This window comes from Epinephelus lanceolatus, chromosome 17 (genome assembly GCF_041903045.1).
Source record: "Epinephelus lanceolatus isolate andai-2023 chromosome 17, ASM4190304v1, whole genome shotgun sequence".
NCBI classification, from domain to species: Eukaryota; Metazoa; Chordata; class Actinopteri; order Perciformes; family Serranidae; genus Epinephelus; species Epinephelus lanceolatus.
The window spans coordinates 19,957,294-19,981,441 of NC_135750.1; the positions used below are offsets into that span (position 1 = coordinate 19,957,294).

The window sequence follows — 24,148 nt, forward strand, 5'->3', positions numbered from 1 at the left end:
CTGGCTGCAGTATCAGGGGGAGATTTTGTACATTTGAACAAACAGCTGTAACAGGAAATTTGGCTATGTTCACATTTCCAAATGAATAACGAGGATTAAGGTTAGACCTCCTGGGTAGTACACCTGGCACTCTGATTGTAGTTTATTTTCAAATGTTAAATTAGTCTGATTTATTCTATTAGATGTCATAGTGGTGAGTCGTAGCACAGCAGAAACCTAAAAACTGCTTTGTGTTTGGGGTTTTTAAGAGCAGCAGAATGTTTGTAGTCGGATCATATTGTAGCTAAATCATTTCTTAGGAGAGCATCCAAACAAAATGTTGCCATGGCATTGTCCTTGAGATTGCCCATTGATTGCATCGAGACAGCCCTGTCAGTGCATATAGACTGGGTGTGCTGCAGGCCAGCAGAAGTCAGATTTTCCAGCCAGCGTGCTGTCACAGTGGGAGATGCGAAGCTGACAGTGGGGTTGAGGTCATGCTGTTGAGGGGCCAGATTGAAGCACAGCCGCTCATACTTAGCGTTGGCTTGCTGATGCTGATGCAAACTGCTGACGTCTATAAGGACAGCGCCAGATGCTGCTGATTAAAGTTCCTATTACTCACACATGGGCCGGGACAAAATAAGGGAAGACCAGAGGTACAGGCCGTACCCCTCCTCTCATTCTCATCGGCCCGTACCCCCTACATCCCTCCAAAATGTGCGGCCAACGCTAAAGCAATTATGAAAACAATCTGCAGGCTTGCAGGAGAATCGGGAGTGGAGTGGACAGGTCTGATTTCACTTTGAATGCAGAGACTTTCCTAACCTCCTGGAAAGCTGCCATCAGTTTCATGCTGTGCATTAAGATTACTTATTTCTGTCGTATCAGATTTCCATCTGCGCAAGAAAGCATTTTTAAAGTTTGAGATAAAATAACAATTCCTCAGTACTCCAAATTGAAGTATTTTGTTTAGAAAAATAACCACTCCCAGGCTCATAATGACAGTCACCAGGCAGATGCACGTTCTGGGATGAGTTTTCTCTCTTTTTTTTATGCTCGAGCTTCAAATTGATAATGACAAGCCCTGACAAACATACTAATCAGTGTACATTTGGGTTTCTTTTGGCAGCACTGAGGACAGTTTATGAGTTATCCTTTTGATGACATAAGCAGTACGTTTGTTTGTGGCATGCTTTTAGGGGGAAAAACGACTCTTTTCCCCAATGCTGTTACAGTGGCCTAAATAAAGTTGCCAGCATGAAGTCATCGCAGCGGCTCCTCCCAACAATATTGCCCTCGGGCTAGTGCTTTTTTCATGGCTGACTGACTGTTCGTAATCATCTCCCTCATGAGAATCAGAGGAGTAATTTAACACAGCTGTAATGTAAGTAAATGTCAATTACACAACCACACATTGTGCCAAAATTGTGTGTAGGAGTGTGCTGTGTGATGAAGTTGGATATATTAGCACGACAAGGATGGCCACACCCTGCTGTCAAAGCTCAACATCCATTACTGTCCAAGAGGTTCCCTTGAAAATGTCATTCTAATCTGTGCTCCTAAAGTTTTATTTATCTGGACAAGAATGTTAAAAGTAATGACTTCTCCACATTTTTTGTTTTGTTCTTCACAGGCCAGACCCAAAGGTGAAGGGCTGACACCCTACCAGGGGAAGAAGCGATGTTTTGGAGAGTACAAGTGCCCCAAGTGTAAGAGGAAGTGGATGAGTGGCAACTCCTGGGCCAACATGGGACAAGAATGTATCAAATGCCACATCAACGTCTATCCACACAAACAGGTACTTCACCCTCCAGTATGAGGTCCGCTCTCTGAGAATTCGCAGTAATGCCTTAAAGTACAAAAACATTACTCATACACATTGTTTAAGTGGTATATTGAATCATCTCAACCAAAGTTAACAGAGTCCAGACTCTGGTTGGCGTGGCTGCATATTGTCTTGAGGATATTCCAGATGGCCTCATTAAAACAGAATAAAAATCATACCACTAACAATTGCTTTTGCCCCTTTGGTAATAAACCAGCACTGAATAAACTAACTGCATTTCCTGACTGGTAAAAATTTGGGATTGTGTACGGATTGTCATCAAATCTCCTAACAAATATTCCTTCATTAACGTCTCTCAGACACAGACTAACTCTGAGGTAATTGAGGCCTACAGCTGCAGGAACTCCTCTCACATTTAATAACACCAAAAAGTGAAATCATATTAACCAAAATGCTGTGAAGTGTTTTTCTGAACAGCAAACACTCAGAGGGAATTAACATGCTGGTGAGGTGTCCGTCGGGCTTAACCTCGCAGAGTTTTCCTCGCACACTGTTGACCAAACAGATGGATCGCCTGAGAAAGAATCTGCTCTGTTTTCTTCAGCTCGAGATATATTTATCCGCGACACTTCATCTTTTAATATTTATGCTTTTCCACATTCTTCCAATTCCACTTCCTGAAATAAAGTTAGGATTAGTGCTTGAGGCCCTGCTCGTTCTCTGAATACCACGGCTGACCATGCTCTGCTTTGTTAACACTTACATAAATAAGGCAGACGAGACGCTGTAAGACAAAATTACCCTAAATGCAACATTCCCAGTCCATTATTTAGTCCAAATCTTGTGTTTATTCATTAGCATCTCCATCAGTGTGAGATCTTAACCAAGAATATTAACTATACTGCATTAAAGACTGCATTTAAAACCCTTTTGTTTTTTCCACTGGTGAGAAACCTCCCTCTTCTCTGCCTCTGTGTCTTGTGGCAAAGCTACACACAGGCAAGCAAATTCCCTGCATTTGCAATGTCACCCACTTAACATATTTCCCCCCTGTCAGCGTTTGAAATGGACCACTAACCTCCGTGTCCTCGGGTATCAAAGAGTTCAGCCTCTCAGCACGGCTCCCTCCCGCCCTGCGGATTCCCATAAATAACCTGAATATGTATTTTCCAATCTGATCCACATGCATAAAATATTTGTCCATGTAAGGTGGGAAATATATTTCTTGGACACCCAGCGCATTCGGTTTTAACCAAGGGCATAATTTCCATCGGGTATGATGGGGACATGTCCTTCTTACTCTGCAAAATTAGACTTTTGTCCCCCCAACTTTTACAGCTTCAGTTTGATTTACTCACTGATTTACTGCAGCAGGTCACACCAGCTTTTAAAACACTAACATTTCAGCGGATTCGGTTGCAGTGGGCAAGTAAAGTATCTGTGCAAATCTTGTGCAGAGTTTAACTTTGCTGAACTTTGACATGTGAATTTATGCTGTTGATTAATAGTAAGCCGTTATGACAGCACTGAGCTTTGAGAGAAGAGAGCAGTCAAAATGGAGGAAGCTAACCTAACGTGGCTTATTAGGCTTTCCTATGTTGCTCCATTCATGTTTATTTAACCCTCCTCTGTCCCAGTTATAAAGCGGAATTTATACTTGTGCGTCAGCTCTATGCAGAGCCTACGCCATCGCCTACGCACGTGGCATACGCTGTTATGAGCATTTATACTTGTGTGGTGATGTGTCCGTGGCACTCTGCAGTTACACCTCCAAAACACTAGTCGGCAGTGGGGTTTCTGTGAAGTGCTGTAAAGTTTAGTTGATTCAGAACACACATTAAACGTGGCTTTACAGCGACAATTTCAAACACAAGTTTACAGATTGGCTTCATTATAACTCGCAGCATTCACAGACAAAGCACTTGTCTTTTGCTGGATGCATTTTCCCCACAAATACAACATGCTAATGTTTTTAGCACAAGCCTATGGCATTTTACTTTGTATAAATTAGCCTGGCAGCTAGCTGACTTTTCTTCTACTCATATGAAGCCACGGACAACAGCAACATTTAACAAAGGTAACGTTAATTCAGCCCCATTACAACTCACAAGGTTCACCGACAAAACAATTGTCTTATACTAAACACGTTTTCCAAACAAATATAACATGCTAACGTTATTAGCACAAGCTTATGGCATTTTATATTGAATAAATTAGCCTAGCGACGAGCAGAGATTTCCTCTATTCATATGAAGCCAGGATAAATCACACACAAGACTTAAAATGCTTTGGGGGCTTTATTGGCTTCACAATTTATTGTTCCTTATCTGTGAAATTAAAATAAATAAAAGCTTTGTTTCCACTGAGGGAAATGGTTTCAGCTTACAAAAACAGACAGGAGGTCTGCGTCGCCGCAGCGTGAAGTTACATTTCTGGGGAGATGCAAGTCAGGCTAAGGCGTAGTCTACAGCGTAGGGTACGGTCGGTACAGCGTCTATTTGAGAAGTATAACTCACAAAAGAATGACTGTTTTCAATCAATAGCCCCTTTAGCGATAAAGCTAACAAACATGCTAATTGACAATTAAAGCTTGTTAAATGATAATTAGCTGAGAAAAGCGATTTAAAAATAAATCTGTGACATCATCACAATGTAAAGTCTATGAGCTGAGCAGGAACTCGCAGGCGGAGCCAGTGGGAGAAATACTTATACATATGCACCAGATGGCAATTCCGTTGGGACTAAATAGGCGCCATCTTCCCATCATGTATGGAGTTGTTATTATTATACATCTATGCACAGTACAAAGAAAATAGAAATGAGCTCAAGAGCTATTTTGACTGATCAGTACTAGCATATTTCTGGCTTGCTAGTATTTAAAAACCTCTCACTAAGTTGCATCTACACATTTTTTTTGTGTGTGTGGTTAAAGAACCCTATTGTGTCCCCAACCCCCCTTAAACCAAAACTGTGCCCCCAATTCAAAGAAACCTAAAAATTCTTTCATGTAATTCCTGCTTCTCTGCCAAACAGAAATACCACATAAAGCTATACGTCATTGATAGCTGAAGGGGAACATTCCCTTTAACTTTCTCCAAATGGGAAGAACTCAGACTGCAGCTACTTGCTCAAGGACACTTCAACAGGGAAGATGCCTGCAGCACAGGGGCTTGAACCCAGCTCCTTCTTACAGCTGAGGGGACCCCATAAAATATACATCAGATTTTCCAGCGTTCCTCAAGGACCTTATGTCTTTGACATGCCGATAGTAAAGTCTCAACATTTCCTGGCAGACTCATTAGTGGACGACTGAAATATCTCCTTGTAGTGACCCATGGTAACCTGCTTTCCTTTAGTTAGACCACTTGGAATAAATAGCCGTTTTGCAAAGGAGCTCAAATAAGAAAAGAACAATAGATGGGAAATAAAATTTTCCAGACAGATTGTTAAAATAACCTCGAAACGTGCTGGCCCAGATAGATTCCCCTTCGTCCTCGATAATGATTCCAAGAAAGCCATTGCCGTAGCAGTGTGCTCATATTTCCATACGGGCCATCATGATCAAATGCACACTGGATCTTTTTCTTTAATACCAGGTTGTTAAAGTGTGCTGCAAAGTTTCCAGAGCTGATGGTGTGTTGCCATATCTCTGCAACTAATTGTGTTTAGTACACGTCTGGTCTGAAGAATATGGGCGTAATGTTGGAGGCCAAGGTAGTTAGGAGTATAGCTAAGCTGGATCTGGTGCCAAAGAAACTGCTTGCATAACTCAGAGGTTTATGTGTGCTCCTTGCTTCGCTTCAGTGTTTAATATGACTCATTATTGGTTCTCTGTTTGTATCCTCAGCGCCCCTTAGAGAAGCCGGACGGCCTGGATGTGTCTGACCAGAGTAAGGAGCACCCGCAACACCTGTGCGAGAAATGTAAAGTCCTGGGCTACTACTGCCGCCGTGTGCAATAATCATCTTTAATCAGAGAAAGAGTCAGAGAGCAACTTTTGTGTCCCAAGTCCTATTGCTCATTCTCCATCAAGGCTGTTAACTTCCTCAATTTACATCAAGGTTTCCCTCATCCCTGCCCTGCACACAGCATGGCATCCTTTCCTCCTCACGTCTTCCCCTCCTTCTCTCAGATGCCTCAAATATAGACAGTAGCTCTAATCCTTCCTGTCCCTCTTCTCAACCACCCGTGGATTTTTAATCATTATTATCATTATTTTTTCCCAATGACAGTATTGAAGATTTCATCCAGGAATGAGATGTTAACTTAGGATCAATCTCTCAAAAGTGCTCTTCATCAAAAGCAAAAACTCGCCAAAATCAGTGACTTTTTGTGCCTCATGCATCAGAAACCACATAACCCCACTGATCCAACCTGATGTTTAACAACAGCTAATCATATATCGATGAATTAGCGTCATTTGAGTCACTGACAGTATTGGTCTCAATAGATTACCTCACCTTGGGGTTTGTTGGCTTTGTGTTTACAGAGATCTGCCTTCCATTTCCCTGCCAAGTGAAGTGTGTGGTAATGTGACGAACGTTTAACCCGGGCCTCTCATGACGGTATAATGTATTCGAGGCCTTTGATGTCTTGCCGTATTTGGGTCAACAGCACATCTTATTAACTGTGAATTAACTGAGGGACAATGTGCCATACATCCCTAGCTTACATTTGGCCTATTTATTTTCTTGTTGTCTAGTGTGCAATTTGAATTTTAACTGGGACATAAAGAAATGTTTTTGTATGTTTGTATATCACATGATTGTGTAACTGCTTCCACGTGTCTTTAGAAACTACTGTAGGTTCAGTCGCTCCTCTTCTAGATTTAGTGCGTTGCTAACAGATAAGGTTTCATTCACCCTCCCTGAAGTATTTTTGTTGCCACACAAATTCTCAGTTATCTATAGTGTTAGATAGGTGTTTATGTTAGATAGGTAAGTTGTGTTAATTTTGAAATCACAAGAAGGTCAGCTGAGAAGGAAAACAGCTCTAGTTTTAGTAACAATAATCTTGCCGTCCACGCAGTTTGAGTTGAATATTCAGTTTTTCAAAGCACTTGAAAAAAAATCAACTGCTTGCCACATTTTGATTGCAATTATAAAACAGGATTTTAGAAGTTTAAGTGTTCACACGTAAAGCCCATAGACTGTTTATAAAGATGAGCGACTTCTATCCACTTCTTCCAAAATATTCCGACACTGGCGCTGCCATCTAGTACTGGTGACGTCATTTGGAGCCTGAGTCCGCACTGTAGCGATATGCAAATGTAGCCATAGTATCTACGGTCCGCCTCTATACCCATCTGACTCAATTGTGAGTCAACCCCCTTTTTATAGCATCAAATAACTAATTAAAACCAAACTTAAGGGGGATTTATACTTGTGCATCAGCTGTAAGCAGAGCCTACGCCGTTGTGAGCTTTCATACTTGTGCGGTGGTGTGTTTGTGTCACTCTGCAGTTACACCTCCAAAAAACTAGTCAGCTGTGTGCTTTCTGTGAAGTGCTGTAAAGTTTAGTTGATTCAAAACACACATTAAACATGGCTTAATAGCTACAATTTCTAACACAAGTACACAAATCAGCTTCACTATAACTCGCAGCATTCACAGACAAAGCATTTGTCTTTTGCTGGACATATTTTCCCCACAAATACAACATGCTAATGTTTTTAGCACAAGGCTATGGCATTTTACATTGTGTAAATTAGCCTAGCAGCTGGCAGACTTCTTCTGTAGCATATGAAGCCAGGGACAACAGCAACATTTAAAAAAAGTAACGTTACAAAATTCAGCTCCATTACAACTCACAATGTTCACAGACAAAACAACTGTCTTATACTAAACATGTTTTCTAAACAAATATAACATGCTAACGTTATTAGCACAAGCCTATGGCATTTTACATTGTATAAATTAGCCTAGGGACTAGCAGACTTTTTCTCCACTCATGTGAAGCCAGGATAAATCACACAAGAGACTTAAGATGCTATTTTTGTGTAGGTTTAATTGTCTTCACAATTTATTGTTTCTTATCTGTGAAATTAAAGTATATAAAAGCTTTGTTTCCACTGAGGGAAATGGTTTCTGCTCACAAAAATAGACAGGAGGCCTGCGTCACCGCAACGTGTAGTTACATTTCTGGGGAGATGCACATCAGGCTATAGCATAGGGTCTGTAGGTACGGGGATGGTTTTATGCAGAAGTATAAATCCCGCATTACTCTGCAGCCAGCCACCATGGGGCTGTCGAGATGTTTTGGCTTCACTTTTGGGGACCTGTCATGCCGTTCATCTCTATATACAGTCTATGATTAGATGTAACCACTCTGATTAGATTCCAACTTCAAATTAGTCAAATAAAAAAGCAGATTGGTTTGACAGAGAATCAAAAAGACATTTTAGTTCACATTTAAGTGCCAGTTGATGCCTGGCTGCCAAAGTGGAATCAATGAAGCTAAACAGAAACTTTCCAAGAGCTTGCACCCTTAAAAACTATGTCCAACAATCGAATGCAGTGTAAAGAGTGTCGAGAGGGAAGTGAAGTTTTGCAGAACTGCAATGATTTTCAGGTTGGTTGAGAAAAATAAGATTTGATATTGGAGGGCTGATTGTGAAGTGTTGATGCTGAAGAATTAAGGATATATAGAAAGTGATGATGAATTCAGTTTAGACTTATATTATTTTTTATGAATATAAGTGCCTACTATTATGAACCAATGTCTTTAAAGAGAGAGAAGGACACATCCTGTTTACATATATCACAGTGCATATCTGAAGCACTACAGAGGAAAGTAATGTAGTTTTGACTTATAGAAACCTGCCTTTCAAGGAACCTTAGCATAGGAATTGTGAACTATTGTATATGTACTGTATTTCTAGCCTTATAAAAGCTGGTTGACTATATATTTTATACTGTAACATACTGTATGTGCCTTAAAAAGATTTACATCATTCTGAAGTATCAGGACTAGGAGGCCGATTGAAATTGGGAAAAGTCAAGTGGGGGTAGGCCCAGAGACAGAGCCGTTTTAGTGCATGTGGTAACTGTGATGCATAGTAAGTTTAATGCAGGTTCAAGATGTGACAAAGGACAAGAAATTGATGTAGTTCCTCTATTAGTTTGAACTGGCATGGTGGGTGTTCGCTTCAACACAGTTTGCTGAGTTGGAGGCACGGGCTGAAACAGCATTTCCAGCTGGCAATAACAATCCTACTGTGGTCTGTTGTCATGGAATATCCACAAAGATGTTATTTCTTAGTCGATCATCACAACAGACTGGAGTCGCGCATGAAACTGTGGACCTCACTCTTTGTTTCTTTTATCTATTGTAGTTGTGTTTATCAAAGGAACTGTGGGTTTTGTCAAAAAATATACATGGTCGCTGGCCTCAGTGGGAGAGCTCGTAGTGGCTGATTATGGTACCTTACAGTTTTGGGAAATTTAGCTAAATTCCATCTGTGAAGTTAAAGGGGCACTCCAGAGCAGATCCACAAAGTTGGAAGGCTTGCGAGAGACACAAAAATACCTGATATCAATGTAGCAGAGGCTGAGATAACAATACCTTTATTCCCTGGTATGGCTCAAGCTTCAAATATGCTGGATCCTACCTTTCCCATAATGCAACTCAATAGCATCTTTCAGCAGACTTCCCCCACCTGATGAATGCCCCAATCTTTCAAACTCTTAATCCCCAGTTTGTAATGCAGGCTTTTTGTTAAAAATGTGTCTCCAAGTCCAAGCTGAGATAAGCGTGATGACACCATTATGACATCACCAGGGTTATTTTCTAAGGCTACATCCACACTAATATGCTTTCGTTTGAAAACGCACTACTTCTGCTACATTTTTGCAGAGCGTCTACATGACTCCAGTGTTTCCGAACCCCTAACCCCCCTTTTGAAAACAACTGTAAACCTGTTATTACTGACGGAGATCATTTCTGAAATGGTGCTAGAACGCTCATGTGTATGGAAATCATTTTAATTTTAAAATCAAATTGAATTAAGCCCCTTTCACACATGCACTGCAAACCTGAAATCTTCAAGACATTACCCAAAAGAGCTGTATGCAGGGGCATGTGTCCACAGTGGGTTTTTTTAGTAGAAAAGCACTGACAGAGTGCGTCATCCCAGCGATTCATAAAAAACAAACAATATCTTGACAGTAACATTAGCTAGGTAGCTAACGTGATGCTACGTTAACAGAGGGTTGACACAGTTTACTTTAAGCTTACAAAGCTAACGATGATAAAAGAACACTCACCAGCAACATCCAGTGTCCGCCCGCCAATCTGAGGCAAAGTGCTCTGAAAAACGATACTGAGCATGGCGCTTTTTCTCTAGCATACACTTGCTCCTTATTGATTCATTTTTATTTTCTGTAACCACTTATCCTGCTGGGGGTTGTGGGGGGGCTGGAGCCTATCCCAGCTGACACTGGGCAAGAGGCAGGGTACACCCTGGACAGGTCACCAGACTATAACAGGGCTGACACATAGAGACAAACAACCATTCACACTCACATTCGCACCTATGGACAATTTAGAGTCACCAATTAACCTGAATGTCTTTGGACTGTGGGAGGAAGCCGGAGTACCCCGGAGAAAACCCACGCTGACACGGGCAGAACATGCAAACGCCATACCGAACCCCCCCCCCCCCACCCCCCACCCTGGATTTGAATCTGGAACCCTCTTGCTGTGAGGTGACAGTGCTAACCACTGTACCACCGTGCCACTACTCATTGAGAACAACTGGGAACAAAAATAATAAAGAAGACGCTGGCACTGAGGAAAAAAAGCCATGTTGACACAGGCCCTAAGATCACAGACGTCCAAATCAGTTGAATCAGACATTAAACAGATTTTACCCTCCCAGCTCCCTAGAACAAAATCCGTGTAACGTCCAATTGAGCCCATGTGTGAATAGAGCACGTAATAGTCTGCAGAATGGGTTCATCGATGATGCTTCTATCATGAGGCTTGCACAAAACTAGAAGAAAGAAAACATACAAGGGTGAAGAAGACGGGTCATTTACGCGAAAATGGCAGCGAAAATGCATGACCAAAGAGATGACATGCTTCGTAAATTCTGTCGGTAAAGACTGAAGCCGAAATTGTCAGACAAATTAAAGAAACAGCACAAGACTCAGATATGTGACCGTGGTGTTATCCTCATCGTGTCCTGCCTCCGGCACGCTCTACCCAGGCACCAAGCCTCGCCCAAACCAAACAGAGTCTTCCCGGTAGGTGTGAATGTCTCTGACACGGACGATTTCCCTTTGTGTGAAGCATGTGTGAACGGAAAACTCTGGACAGTGTCTGGACCTGATTCTCCGGACGCTGATAGGAGAAACTGACTTTAATGTGGATGTAGCCTGAGACTTGACAAAGCTCCTCCAGAGCTACAGAAGACATAAGACAACTCGTACTCCCTGTGATGAGTAAAGTAAACCTTGCGAGTAAAACTGGTGGAGTGCTCCATTTAAAGGAAGGAATTTGCGTATCTTTATCACCAAAAGTTAGAGACCTAATATGAATGAAAGACTCTCCTTGTAGCTGGGAACAATCCATTTTTCTTACTGTTAACATCGTCTTTCTTTTTGCTCTGTGTGATGACATTAACCTAAAAAGGCCTTTACATCTATTGTCCACATCATACCGTGTGGCTGTAATGAAAGGATACCAATGATGCCTTATGAACTAACCTCATAAACAAGTAACAATGTTATTGTGATTCACCGAGTTCTGGCAGAATAAAGAGAAATCCTGTTAGAGAGTTGGATTCAGCCCAGGACATGATCTGAGGAGGCCATTTTAAATGGCAAATCAAGAGCCAATGGAAGCAGTTGATACAATACATTTGAAGAAAAAAAATCTGCCTTCAGACGTAATGTCTTGAATTTCATATACTTGACTTTTCTAGTACCTTTTCATTTCAAATTTGTTATTTTCTATGAATGAGATGTGTATTTTGGAACACTTAATAGATGTTGAAAATTTTAAAGCAATCTGCAAAACTCAAGAGTTAAATCCCTGACAAAGATAAGACTGTTGTTATGTATATATTTGATGGCCATCATTATCAAGGATAGTAGCTCTTTTAAAGTGTTATGCAATATTGAAGCTTTTTTGTGTGTGTGAAGAAGGGCCTATTGCTGAGAAATAAACAAAGCTGGGAGTTTTTTTTCTTTATGTTTTACAATAATCTGAGGGGTTTATCCTGCAGAAATATTTATGGAAAGATTTTTTACAACACTTTTTGTATAGAATATGCAACAAAGTTACACTAAGAAGGAAATATTGATGTCTACATAGAATGTTATGAAATGAAAAAAAACGCTGGTACATAATTAATACCCTTTCTCAATTATAAGCCATTGTATTTTTTGTGTTTTGTTTTATGATGTTATCAGTGTTGAATAACCCACAATGTTATTCAGTTGCTATATGTAACTAATTACGAGCTGCCATTTACATCCATACAGTCGCATGTATTCATTTTGTAAACAATATTATGAAGATATGTATTGTGTTAACATGCAGAAATCTTTTTTTTTCCTCTTAATTAGTGACGGATACTCACCACTGTATAAGCACGATAAACTGTGAGATGTAGTTTGCTTAAAGCAGCAATGACAAGAAACTATTATAAGATGTTATGTTGTTATTAGTAGTTTAGGGGAGTGTATACTTTTGTCAAGAAAGAGTGTGTGACAAAGAACTATTTTAGAGTTTGCATGTGCATGTGTTTGGTTTTGGATGAAACATTATTTTGTGCAATGTATACTTATTTAAATAGTTTGCTACAGTACATATTGTTTTTAACATTATCAGCAACTTCTGATTGTTAGTAGTCCTGAAGTATTTTATTTACCGCTAGTGTAGCCTCTACGAATAATACATATTTACTGAATGTAATGTGTTAACACTTATGTGGTCATCTTGGAAAAGTTATGTTTGTATTCTTTACTGTCGATGTTTGTATTGCAATATTGCAATAATGTAATATTTGAATTGGACAGAACACAGGCGTGAGGTAGGGAAGACAATGATTTTTTTGGGGAAACAAGGACAGTCATGGTTTCGAGAGTAGACCACAGGTCTGTTTTTCATGTCCATGAAACGGCATTCCAAAATGTGCCTTATTTGTTAGTTGGGAAAACATTTTAGTGCTTTAGTGCTGTCGAGAGTTTGATGAATTAAAGTCATATTGAATTAGGAGCGCTTGGATTATGTGGTTTCATTTGTTTGGGTCCTCCGCTGAATTGTTGTTACCAGTAACTGGGAGGTGTTCGCTGTGGAGTTTGATTTCAGCCAAGAGCAACACATTGTTTTCTGAGAGCTCCCGTCCTGTAGAATATTCTGCTGCGAGTATATGTTTTCATCATCAGTGTGTCTCTGCTGCGAGCTCCAAGACTTATGCAACCCGGAGCGTATAGATTATGATAAAGAGGTTTTTTAATGGATTATTCATGGTGGTTGTGTAATGGAGAATGGAGAGGAGGGGGGGGCATGTAAAACTTGTTTTTCACTTTCCGTGAAAGTGCTGAAAGATAACAGACAAATCCAGCTGACAGGTCTTGATTTCAACACTTTGCGGACAAACTGCGGACGGGAAAACCAAAACACAGAAAAAGGACACCGGCTGACATCGGTGCTGTGTGATAAATTGAGACGTTTACAGCCGTAGAAACCAGCTTGTACCAGTTGTAAAGATGTCATTGTGTTGCATGTGTACTAAACGTTGGCCACGGCACCGCCGTCTCCCGAGCCAAGTTTCCATACACAATATTGGCCATGCATTCCAAATAACTAAAACTAAACCAGAGGGTGGGGACCCAAATTATATCACGTTTGTTACAACATCTCTTGCTCAAACACAGTGAGAGCTAAGAAGTCTCTATAGCAACAATGTAATCTGAGAATTCAAACAAACGGTGGAAGGTCAGTGCGCATATGGTTTCATTTAGGGGCAAGAGCTGCTTTTTCACGTCGCTTCATTATTTACTTTCATAAAGTATTAGCTCGATAAGCAGCACCACCCAGTCTCTGGCTCTCAGACATGTCCTGGCCTCCTTTTCTCTGTCTCTCCTCCAGACGCTCTGCCTTTCAAATAAAGAGCCAGCGAAGGAAGAGCAGCCCACATACAAGCTAAAGACATTTTCAGGTTCCTTTATGGTTCCAGCGGATTAAATCAAATGCATTCACCGTGTCCGATGAAGCTGTAGCCCGCAGTTATATCATCTGTCAGCTGCACTCATGCGATATTTCAGCTCCACTGTAGGTGGATGTCGCATGATGTCACATCCTGCTCTGATGGACAGGAAGTCGGTCGCACTGGAGAGCCGGCGTCTAAAAAAAGCAGCTGGATCACTTCCAGGAAGCTTTAAAAGCAGCAGGGTTGGTGGCACATGAGAGCAAATGTCCTGTACTGAGACCAGAGCTAGTAAAATCTGAAAACAGTCATTTTATTTGGCTGTAAATGGAAAGTAATTGCTCCATAAGAATATTTTACATAGTGGGTACCTTAGTGCTTGTACACAAAGGAGATGGCTCATGTTCAGATTTAGAAAAGCAACATCTCTTCGAAAATCATATCAACAGTAGAAATATCAGAGGGAAGAAGAGAATCACCCGAGACAGTCCCTCCCTGAAAGTGTCACTAACTCAGGATAAAAGATAGACACCAAAGTGTTGCGTGCCGAGTCATCCGACAGAAGTCCATGTGTCACCCTGAGTGTTATTTAGTCTCACCACAGTCAGTGATGACAATTTTCTTAATCACACCACCGTCATGCAAACCAAAGGATTCCATCTTGGTGACCACGTCCATACCTTCCTTCACCTGACCGAACACAACGTGTTTACCATCAAGCCTGTCAAGAGAAGAGACAGGAAGTGACCTCAGCACCTGGTAAGTGAATGTGGTGAGACTGTGAGCAGCAGAGCTGACTGCAAAGTATTTACCATTCAGTTTTCGTCGTACAGATGAAGAACTGGGAGCCGTTGGTGTTCGGACCTGAATTTGCCATTGAGAGTGTTCCTGCAGAGAGCGGACAGGCTTATGAGTAAATCAATTAAATGTGATGCAGTCAACAAGATCTTGACCTCCTTTTATCACTGACCCAGACTGGTGCATAAGAGAAGCCTGACGTGAGTCTGTGTCAAACTGGTGAAGGCCTGTTTGTCTTTTCTATAACTCAAATTGTCATAAAGCCATACTTTAAAATAAAGCACCAAGTAATCAGCATGTGGATTAAGTTGATTCAAGAAAGAAGTTATTTTGATTGGTGCATGCTGACTCGCTAAAAAGTAGGTCATTCACCTGGGGATTGCAAAATCTATACAACCAGTAGTTTGAGTGCTGCATGAAATTAGGCACTGCCATCTAGTGGAGAGAGGCAGCTACTGTTAGCCAGGGCGAGGCAGCTTTATCTATAGAGCAGGTTTCATACACCAGAGGAATTCGAAGTGCTTTACAGAGCAATAATGTATAAAACATTATAAAGGACACAGATTAACAAATAAAGAGTAAAGAGGAATAACAGAGGTGAAGGAAGTGACACACATTACATACATTACATAACAGAGCTGCAGTACAGTTACTTTTTTTCAGATTAATTTGTTGAGTTTATTATTTTTAATGACTAATCATTTAGTTTTTAAAATGACAGAAAATAGTGAGAAGTATCCTCACATTTCAGATACTGGAATCAGAGAACGCTTGGCATTTTTGCTAAATAGATTCCTGAAATCAAGAAATCAGTGTGTAGGATTTAGTGGGATAATTGAAGATTCCAACCAGCTGAAATGTCTCCTATGTGCAAAGCGTGAACTGCTGGTTAGGATTCCTTCAGTGTTCATTGTTCGGGAGGTTTTTACTGGGAGGACTTCTCCTCTTCATAACAAACGGACCAGGGGTCTCATTTCTCAACACTGCATACGCAAAAACAAGGCCTGAAAGAGGCATACGCCACTTCTCACGCAAAAGTTGTGACCTATAAAAACAGACTTGATGGGAGAAACTTGGACCCATGCTTATGAACATTTTGGAGACAGAAAATTGGTGATGCAGATGGTGAAGTGAAGCCTAATTGCAGAAATTGGCAAATATTTTGTGGCGAACACCATTTACATACATTTTTTGTACAGATCCTATACATTGTTTAATAAATGAGACCATGGGTGATTAAAACCAGTTAAAAATACTAAATAAAGCAGTTTCACGTTCAGTGTTTCTTTGATACTGTTGGGGTCATCGCACACCTGCTAATGTGTGCTCGCCTTCTTTCTCTAAAACCTTAGGATCATGAGGTTCAGGAAGGTTTCAGTGAATAAAACTTAATAAGCAGTTTTACATGAACAATCTGTGTTTTTCTGATGCTGTCCAGCTTGTAATGAAGAGGCTGTTAAGTACAGTGGCCGACATAAAAACATGAATGGCCCTATTTAAAGCCAGGGTTTGGTGTGTCCGTTCTAGGCTACTGTAGAAACACAGCATTGCAAAATGGTGGACACCATGGAAGAACTCCCACTCCCTATGTAGATATAAACGGCTCATTCTAGGATAATGAAAACATGCTGATTCTTAATTTTAGGTGATTATACATTTAAGAAAACATACTTCTTACATTATTTTAAATTTCTGCCAGTATATCCCCCTAAATCCTACACTCTGGACCTTTAATAATTCACTGTGAAAATTGTTGATTAATTTCCTGTCAAGCTGCTATTCAATTAGTTGACTAATGATGGCCTATAATGATGGCCTAGAATGCAAAGAGAGATATAGTAATCTAAGCTGTGGAGACGTACCTGGACCAGTGTGTTTTAATTTAAAGTTTTCATCATTGAATGTCTTCCCGTATATAGACTTTCCTCCTGTGCCGTTGTGGTGGGTGAAGTCTCCCCCCTGTAAGAGAAAACACAGCACCAGACACACATGGCAACACTTTATTACACATGCACCATCTTCACTTTGAAACGTACCTGACACATGAACTCAGGTATGATCCTGTGAAACACAGAGCCCTTGAACCCAAAGCCAGCTTCACCGGTGCACAGGGCCCTGAAGTTTGCTGTGAATTTAAACCTCTTATTTATTATATAAATATTATAACAAGTGTTTAAAAGCTGGTTGTTTGAATGATGAATTAAACAGATGTAACTCTTGATATTCAGCAGCTAAGTTTAGAAAAATATACCTGCAGTCTTTGGCACCACATCTGCATTCAGCTGCAGGATAAAACAAATCACATGCATGAATCAACACTGAGCTTTTATCTGTACATGTGTGAGTGCTGTGAGACAGGCTGCAGGTGAGCTGAAGGTCTTCAGGGAGAGGCTAATGCTAACTAGCTAGCTACCTCAATAGTGATCCTTCCCAGAGGCTCACCGTCCGCCTCGATGTCCAGGAACACCACCGGGTTCTTGGGGGGACCGGAGGACAGCAGCCTGGCGGCGGCGACCCCCGGCCCGCTGTATTTGATACGGTTTTTTATTTGTAACATGGTCGCTGCTCAGCTGACAGGGTGAGGAGAACCTGCAGGCCATGGGTGCTAGTGCTGTTTACATGTGACGTCACGGGCTGACAGTCGGAACGCGCAGTGGTGAAACAGCGACACCGCGTGGAAGGTTCCGGAACAATAAAATGATAAAATAACTATTTAGGTTGACACACAAAAAAAACCTCACACTAAGTCCACTTTATAAATGCTTTCTATTTTGTTTTGTTTTTTTAAAATGTATGGCCATTTATCATATGACCAGTTTTACTTTTACTCTCCATGTCTCCATGACAACGGAGTAATTGCATCCACTCAGGAAGTCCAGGCAATGTGATTAAAGCTTCGGAAATACCAAGTAAGTGAACCTTAAATGAGAATATTTATAATAATTCTCTTAAACTGCTGTTCCCAAGGTCAATATTGCACCTTTAACTTGATTTATGAACAAATTAAGCATTAAAATCTATAAAGAGGGGGAGGAAATGCTTTACTAAATACAAATTTCTGTCTTTAGTACATTTATATTTTGTCTACAATAATCTTGAGTAATATTTTACTAGGAAACATTTCTTTAGCATTGCCTTTCTCTATCACTCGCTGATACCTTGAGATCATGAAGTTCAGGAGGTTTTTACCAGGAGCCAAAGTATCCACAGAGGTGTCTTCCTCTTCAAATCAAACGGACAAGGTGATTGAAGCTGGTAAAAACACTGAATAGCGCAGTTTCACATTATAAACCTGTGTTTTCATAAAAATATAATGGCGTTATCTAGAGCCAGGGTTTGGTTTGTCCATTCTGGGCTACTGTAGAAACATTGCCCTGCAACATGGTGGACACTGTGGATGAACTCCCACTCCCTGTGTAGGTATAAACAGTTCATTCTAGGGTAACTAAAATGAAACAATTCTTAATTTTAGGTGATTATACACTAAAGACAATATACTTATTATATTATATTCAATGTCTGCCAATATATCTCCCAAAATCCACTGAGGAAGGCCAGGAGATGAGGTTGACAGCTACTGAAATTCCAAGTGAACCGTATATGAGAATCATTCATTTAAACTGCTGTTTCCAAGGTCAATATTGCACCTTTAAGCCCAACTTTAACTTGATTTATGAACAATTTAAGTGTTAATGTCTATAAAGAATGGTTTGGCAAAGAATCCTACAGCATTAGCATTACCTTTAACTATTGTTGAACTATATGTTCTGGCGCTTTGCTGCCTCTTTTGTGTATTATTCATGTGACAGATCTTTTTCACAGCAGACATTTTGACTTGTCATAGCAAGAGAAGCACAGGTGCATTTAATCACATTAATGATGGCTGCATTCCACTTTGGGGAGGTCCTGGCATTCTGCATGCTGAGTCACTGGCTGTGTGTTCCAATATTCATACTACCATACTATATAGTATGCCAAAAAAAGATTTAGTATGTCCCATAACATAGTGTGTGAAATGCAGTATGCCAAAAAAATACCAGAATGTTCTACTCAAGTTCTAGTCAAACAGTAATAATAGGAATATAGATTGTTTAAGGGAACAAATTAATCATAAATATTACCATCAAAAATGGGACATAACTATAAAAATAACTGCCAGAGAACTGCAGATGTAATTTCACTGTCACAAATCTAGTATATTAGAATCTACAATCTGTGCAGTTATAACAACGGTAGAGCACTCCAGGTTGATCTCACTCTCTTGAGAACTTGGTAAGTGGTGTTTGTTTTATCTCCAAGGTAACAGATATAAAAGCAAAAGGGTCAGAGTTCAGGGCATCATGTTATGAGAAAGTAGTATGTCCCGGTTGAGTGCATACTGCATGCAACAGTACATACTTCTGAAGGGCAGCTGTGATTTGGGACACACGCTGTTCCAGGGTGGAACTGAGCCATCGTTAATGTTGTCAGTTTCACCTGTGATTTTCCTGCTATGACAAGTCAAAGTGTCAGGTGATATTATTTATCTACTAAATTGTTAATATAATTTCACAATAAAGATAAAATGACCATGCGGATGAGGCAGTAAATCAGCTGCTACTCTTATTGGGATGACTGATAACGATGCTTGTCTCTGCCAGTCATATTTACATTTCAGGGAGTGGGTACTGAAGCGGAATATTCCATCCTGATTTGCACTGCTGTTTTCCTGCTACTCACAGTGATCAAATATATAATTTGAATAGTCATTTGACCAAAGGGGCCGTTCTGCTAAACCTTTGTGCCTTCATGTCTGTCCAGGCACAGCGTTGGTAACTGTTTGTCTGATGTTTTGTCAGCTTTATTATTCCTCTGTCCAGTTTAGCTTTGATGTTGCTTTGCTTGATTTTTAAAACTGCAAATGCATGATTCTTTTAAATATTTCTAACCACAGAGAGGTGTATTATCTTGTAGATATCAGTATTTTCAGCTGATGCTCCTAATTATTGACCATCATTAGGTGTTGCAAAGGTTGTAACCCAGAGGGAACTTTGTCATCAGTATTATTAGTGACAGTAAAGTGATCTCAGGTACTCTAAAATAAAATATGAGTAAGAAAACTTTTGTTTGTCTGGAACACTTTAACCCCTTGAAACCTGGAGCAACATCACTTTTCTTGTGCAGCTTTCAGACGCCTTTCGCAAGTATTTAAACCTTTGAACCCCGAGCACATTGGTGTGATTTCTTTCAAAAAATATGTGAAAAAAGACAAATGACAACCTTGGTAAAATATGTCCCACAAATTGGAAAAACATATAATAGTTTAAGAAAAAAAAAGACTAGGGAAAAAAAGGAAAATACACTAGCCAAAAACTATATTCATAATTCTCATTATTATAAAAGTATGTTAGAGCATTATTCTAATTTTCCAGGTCATTTCCTTTTTTTATATTATTTAATTTTTTTTAAAAACTTTTTTTATTTTATTTTTTCTAAACTTATTTTTTTAACTCTACTTCTTTCTTTTTTAATTTTTTTTTTTTTTAAATTTAATTAATTTCTTGCTAATTTTGGGGGTCATTTCTTCTTTCTTTGTTCATCGCCTTCTTCCCATGTTTTTAAAGGAAATCAAGCCAATTTGCTCTGGTTTCAAAGGGTTAAGCTACTTGGATCATTTACAACCAATCTGTGACTCACCAGTTAATCAGAAAAAGCTGATTATTTGCTACAGTAATTGAATTAATCTTCTTTCTTTCAGTATTTATTTCAGCCCAGGATAAACTTGCTGCTTTTCTACATTTCATAACGACCTTTTTACTAATAGCTTACGATTTAACAAATGATTAAAGTGGTGAAATGCAGCTTTTCACAGCGGACATTTTGATGTGGGAACACAGCACAGGTGTTACTGATAGCTAATTAACGATGCCAGCATGCACAAGGACCGTGAAACTGAAGCAGCCATAATTAATTTCATCATTTACACCTGTGTTTTCCTACTGTGACACGTCAAAATGCCCACGGTGAAAAAGGCCCGTTGGTTATTTTGTGCTATTTCAGCCTGTGAACACTATTAACATGTGTAATGATTTCAAATTATTGTAATTGTAAATTATAGTTTACTCCTGCAGGTGTTTTGTGGATTGTGTGGCACCTCTTTAATCTTTTTGCGGAATATATAATAATCTGGTTTCACTTTGTATGTCAAAAGACGCAGAAGGCCATTAATTGTGTTTCATCTGAATACATATTTATTAGATAAATATTAGGATGTCACGTCATCTAACTACATACAGATTTGCAAGACTAAAAATCACAATGTTTTTCTGACCAGTTTAGAATATGAAATGATTGTACATAGAATGTACAAAACCAAAGAGACAACTGCCACCTGTTGTGCCAATCACTTCAGATTGTACCTTTATAGCATAATATTCGCCAAATTGCATAAAAATCATCAATTTGACAAAAATGTTTTACAAACTGTAAATTTGGAAACAACCCTTAAGAGCCACCAAAAGCTCAACGTCTCCAAGTCCCAATTATACCTCAAAGGTTTTAATAATTTTGTAGCACCTTTATAAAGTACACAGGTAATAGAGAAATACACAGAAGTTTAATATTACACAAAGGAAAAATGTCTTTTTTTTCTCTCGGAGACCCCAACGTGGAGGGGCACATAAAGTATCTTCCATAAATGAACAGGCGTGGTTAGAGAGGTCTGCACAGACGCAATCAAACACAGACTCATTTTGCCAATTCAATGTCTGACAGGAGGATGCAAGCTTTACAAATTCTAAATACACTATGCACACTCCCCCTGGAGAAAATGAATACATTTCTGTTAACGTGTCTCTATTTGTCATTTACAGTATATACACGTAATCCCTTACATCCCAAACCCCGCCCCCAACCCTCTGCCACAACCTCCCCTTGTATGCAAATAGGAGCTCGTCTCCCCCAAAATCCATTTTACAATATTAATCGCATTCTCTTTTAAATCCTCAATTTCCAGCGTCTGCGATCAGACAGTACAATTTGTGTCGCTCAGATTACTAGACGTGATTTCGTGAAAGGTTGCAGTTACAGTTACACACTGTGTAGGGAAATAAAACATCCCAATGCGGCAGTGCATTGTCTTTAACAAACATAGAAACAAACACATACAACATCTGATCCTTCAACTGTGTCATATGCAGGTGATTTGATCAATTTCTGACGATCAGTAAAAGCCATATTTGGTTCTTCAAACATATTACAAATCTCAAATGGGGGGGACTCTTATCAGACAACATAAAGTATATTTTAGATTCGTTGACTGTACTGCATAAAACTGTGTAAACCAAATTATACTTTAAAAAAACACTGGACAAAAAAAATAACTTAAAACAATATAAAGTGTGATGAAAATACACAATTCCCACATTTTTGCTAGGTATGGTCATCAAAAGCTCGTTGACAGGACTCAAAACAGAGGACATTTTGCACATTCTCACTTAAATAAAGAGGACGAGGTCACTTGTTCCAAAAATATTAAATCACTTCTGGAGAAATTTGGACCTCTAAGCTGCTTAACAATCATTTCGACAGAAATTTTTTTAAAGCTGACCAATTCTTACACATAAAAAACTTAAAACTAGCCTGCTGAGCAATTTGAATATTCCTTTTCACTGATGAAAACACACAGGGACTCGATACAAGGCCAGTGAGAGTGCATTTGGATCAATTGGATACAATATTGGACTGGTTATAAGGGATTCTGTGTGTGTTTGTGAGTGTGTGTGAGTGTGCGTATAGTCCTTAACACACATACAGTACCATGTAGTTGCCAGTAATAGATAGGTACAGTACTGTACAGTCACAAAGTATTCACAAAGGGTATATACAACAGCTCTGGAAACACTGTTGGATCATGCAGGATGTTTTTTTTCCCCAAAAAAGATGCAATTCAACAGTAACAAAATGACAAAAGGAAAGATCGGAGTAATCACACACAGACGTTTCTATATAAAACACAGTGATTTTAAAAACTTCTGTAGGATGTTGAAATCCTGCTCAGGCCCGACCCCCTTTTATAAAAACCATAGGACAACTTTGGTGATGTTTCTGATTAATGATGTGGGACAAAGATAAAACACATAAAAAAGGATGACAATTTAAAAAAGAAACTGATGAGTTTGAAATAATAAATATAAAGACGAGAGAAAATTATTTGATCAAGCATGTTTAGGCTGGACAAAGACAACAGGAGCCATTGGCACACATGCACTTGTGAACAAAATGGTGCTTAATTTGATGAGGAAGAGCGAAACATTTACAATAAATACACGAGAACGACCAGGCGGAGGAAAAGTAGAGACAGCTCTGCTTTATCTTTCTTTCATTCACTATTTTCCTTCCCTTCTCTGTCTCAAACTTTCCCTCCCCCGCTGTCTTTTACATACGCTCGCAGGCAAACCAAAGAGGACACGTAAACATACACACATGTACATATATATACACACACCGACACACTCACTCACACACACACACACACACACACACACTACATTGCACAATGTGCGCTCGTTTCCTCTGTTGACACTCGAGGACGTTTTAGCTCGTCCTTTCAGTGCTCTGATTCTGATGAGTTCCAGTTATTCAACTGTCACACACACACACACACACACACACACACACACACACTGAGGAGTCTGAGGGGAGGTCAAAGGGGCATGGCGTGTGCCAAAGTTTTGGAAGAACACATTTCAAATAGGATAAAAACACTCTTACAAGACATCTGTTGTTGTTGTTTTTTTCACAAAAGGAAAATTATAATAAAAAAACAAACAAACAAACAAACAAAGCTACAACACTTTACCTCGAGCCCACAACGGCTCCCGTCTCCTCCGTGTTGTTTACACATGATGATTATAGCTGCACAGTTTTCAGTTTAAAAGTCACAAATATCATATATGTATATATATAATATCACTTTAGTGCCCGCCAACATGGCTGTAAATGGCGTGTTTCGAGTCAGAGGCGGTGGAACTGGTGCGTGGAATCTTTACACAAGGACAAAAAGGGGAGTGCGGTGGGGAAAGAAAGGGAGCGGCGTTCCTGCGTTCTCCACTGAAATTCCCAAACAGGCGCCTCTTTACAGCTGCGCTCCCATGCCACACATCATCTCTTGATAGACTGTGTATGTGTGTGCGTGCGTGAGCATAGGAAGCTGCTTGAAGTATCGATAGGAGGTCGGTGAGGTGTCTGTGGACGGACAGTCAAACACGTCACGACTCCTGTAGGTGCAGGAGGGTTTTTTTTTAGGGGAGGTGAGGGGCTAGTTGTTCTCGAAGAGGGAGAGAAGGTCGTCGTTGCTGTTGGCGGGGAGGTCGGGAGGGTCCAGGTATGACAGTAACTCGTCTGGGTTGGCCAGCTCTGGAAGCAGCTGTGGAGAGAAGGCAGA

The 24,148-nt window shown here is 39.9% G+C and overlaps 3 protein-coding genes across 12 annotated transcripts in view; 1 reads left to right on the forward strand and 2 right to left on the reverse strand.

Annotated features, from left to right (window-relative positions):
- Window positions 1-12,992, forward strand: part of zcchc24 (zinc finger, CCHC domain containing 24) — a 48,027-nt gene extending 35,035 nt beyond the window's left edge. The window contains exons 3-4 of the mRNA XM_033612564.2: window positions 1,616-1,780; window positions 5,616-12,992. Of these exons, the coding sequence (XP_033468455.1) occupies window positions 1,616-1,780; window positions 5,616-5,729 (279 nt within the window). The 3' untranslated portion in view covers window positions 5,730-12,992. The remainder of the gene's footprint in view (window positions 1-1,615; window positions 1,781-5,615) is intronic.
- Window positions 12,993-14,218: 1,226 nt separating this feature from the next.
- Window positions 14,219-17,353, reverse strand: ppifa (peptidylprolyl isomerase Fa). Its single transcript, XM_033613725.2, has 6 exons — window positions 17,138-17,353; window positions 16,976-17,006; window positions 16,761-16,849; window positions 16,587-16,683; window positions 14,739-14,814; window positions 14,219-14,647 (listed from the first exon to the last, which is right to left on the reverse strand). Exons 1-6 carry the CDS (start codon window positions 17,279-17,281, stop codon window positions 14,512-14,514), a joined length of 573 nt encoding a protein of 190 aa, XP_033469616.1. The 5' UTR covers window positions 17,282-17,353; the 3' UTR covers window positions 14,219-14,511.
- A 3,578-nt stretch (window positions 17,354-20,931) lies between these two features.
- The window catches only part of zmiz1a (zinc finger, MIZ-type containing 1a), a 124,013-nt gene continuing 120,796 nt past the window's right edge, over window positions 20,932-24,148 (reverse strand). For all 10 annotated transcript variants that reach the window (XM_033613166.2, XM_033613163.2, XM_033613162.2 and 7 more), the window contains one exon: window positions 20,932-24,130. In XM_033613166.2, the coding sequence (XP_033469057.1) occupies window positions 24,023-24,130 (108 nt within the window). In that variant the 3' untranslated portion in view covers window positions 20,932-24,022. The remainder of the gene's footprint in view (window positions 24,131-24,148) is intronic.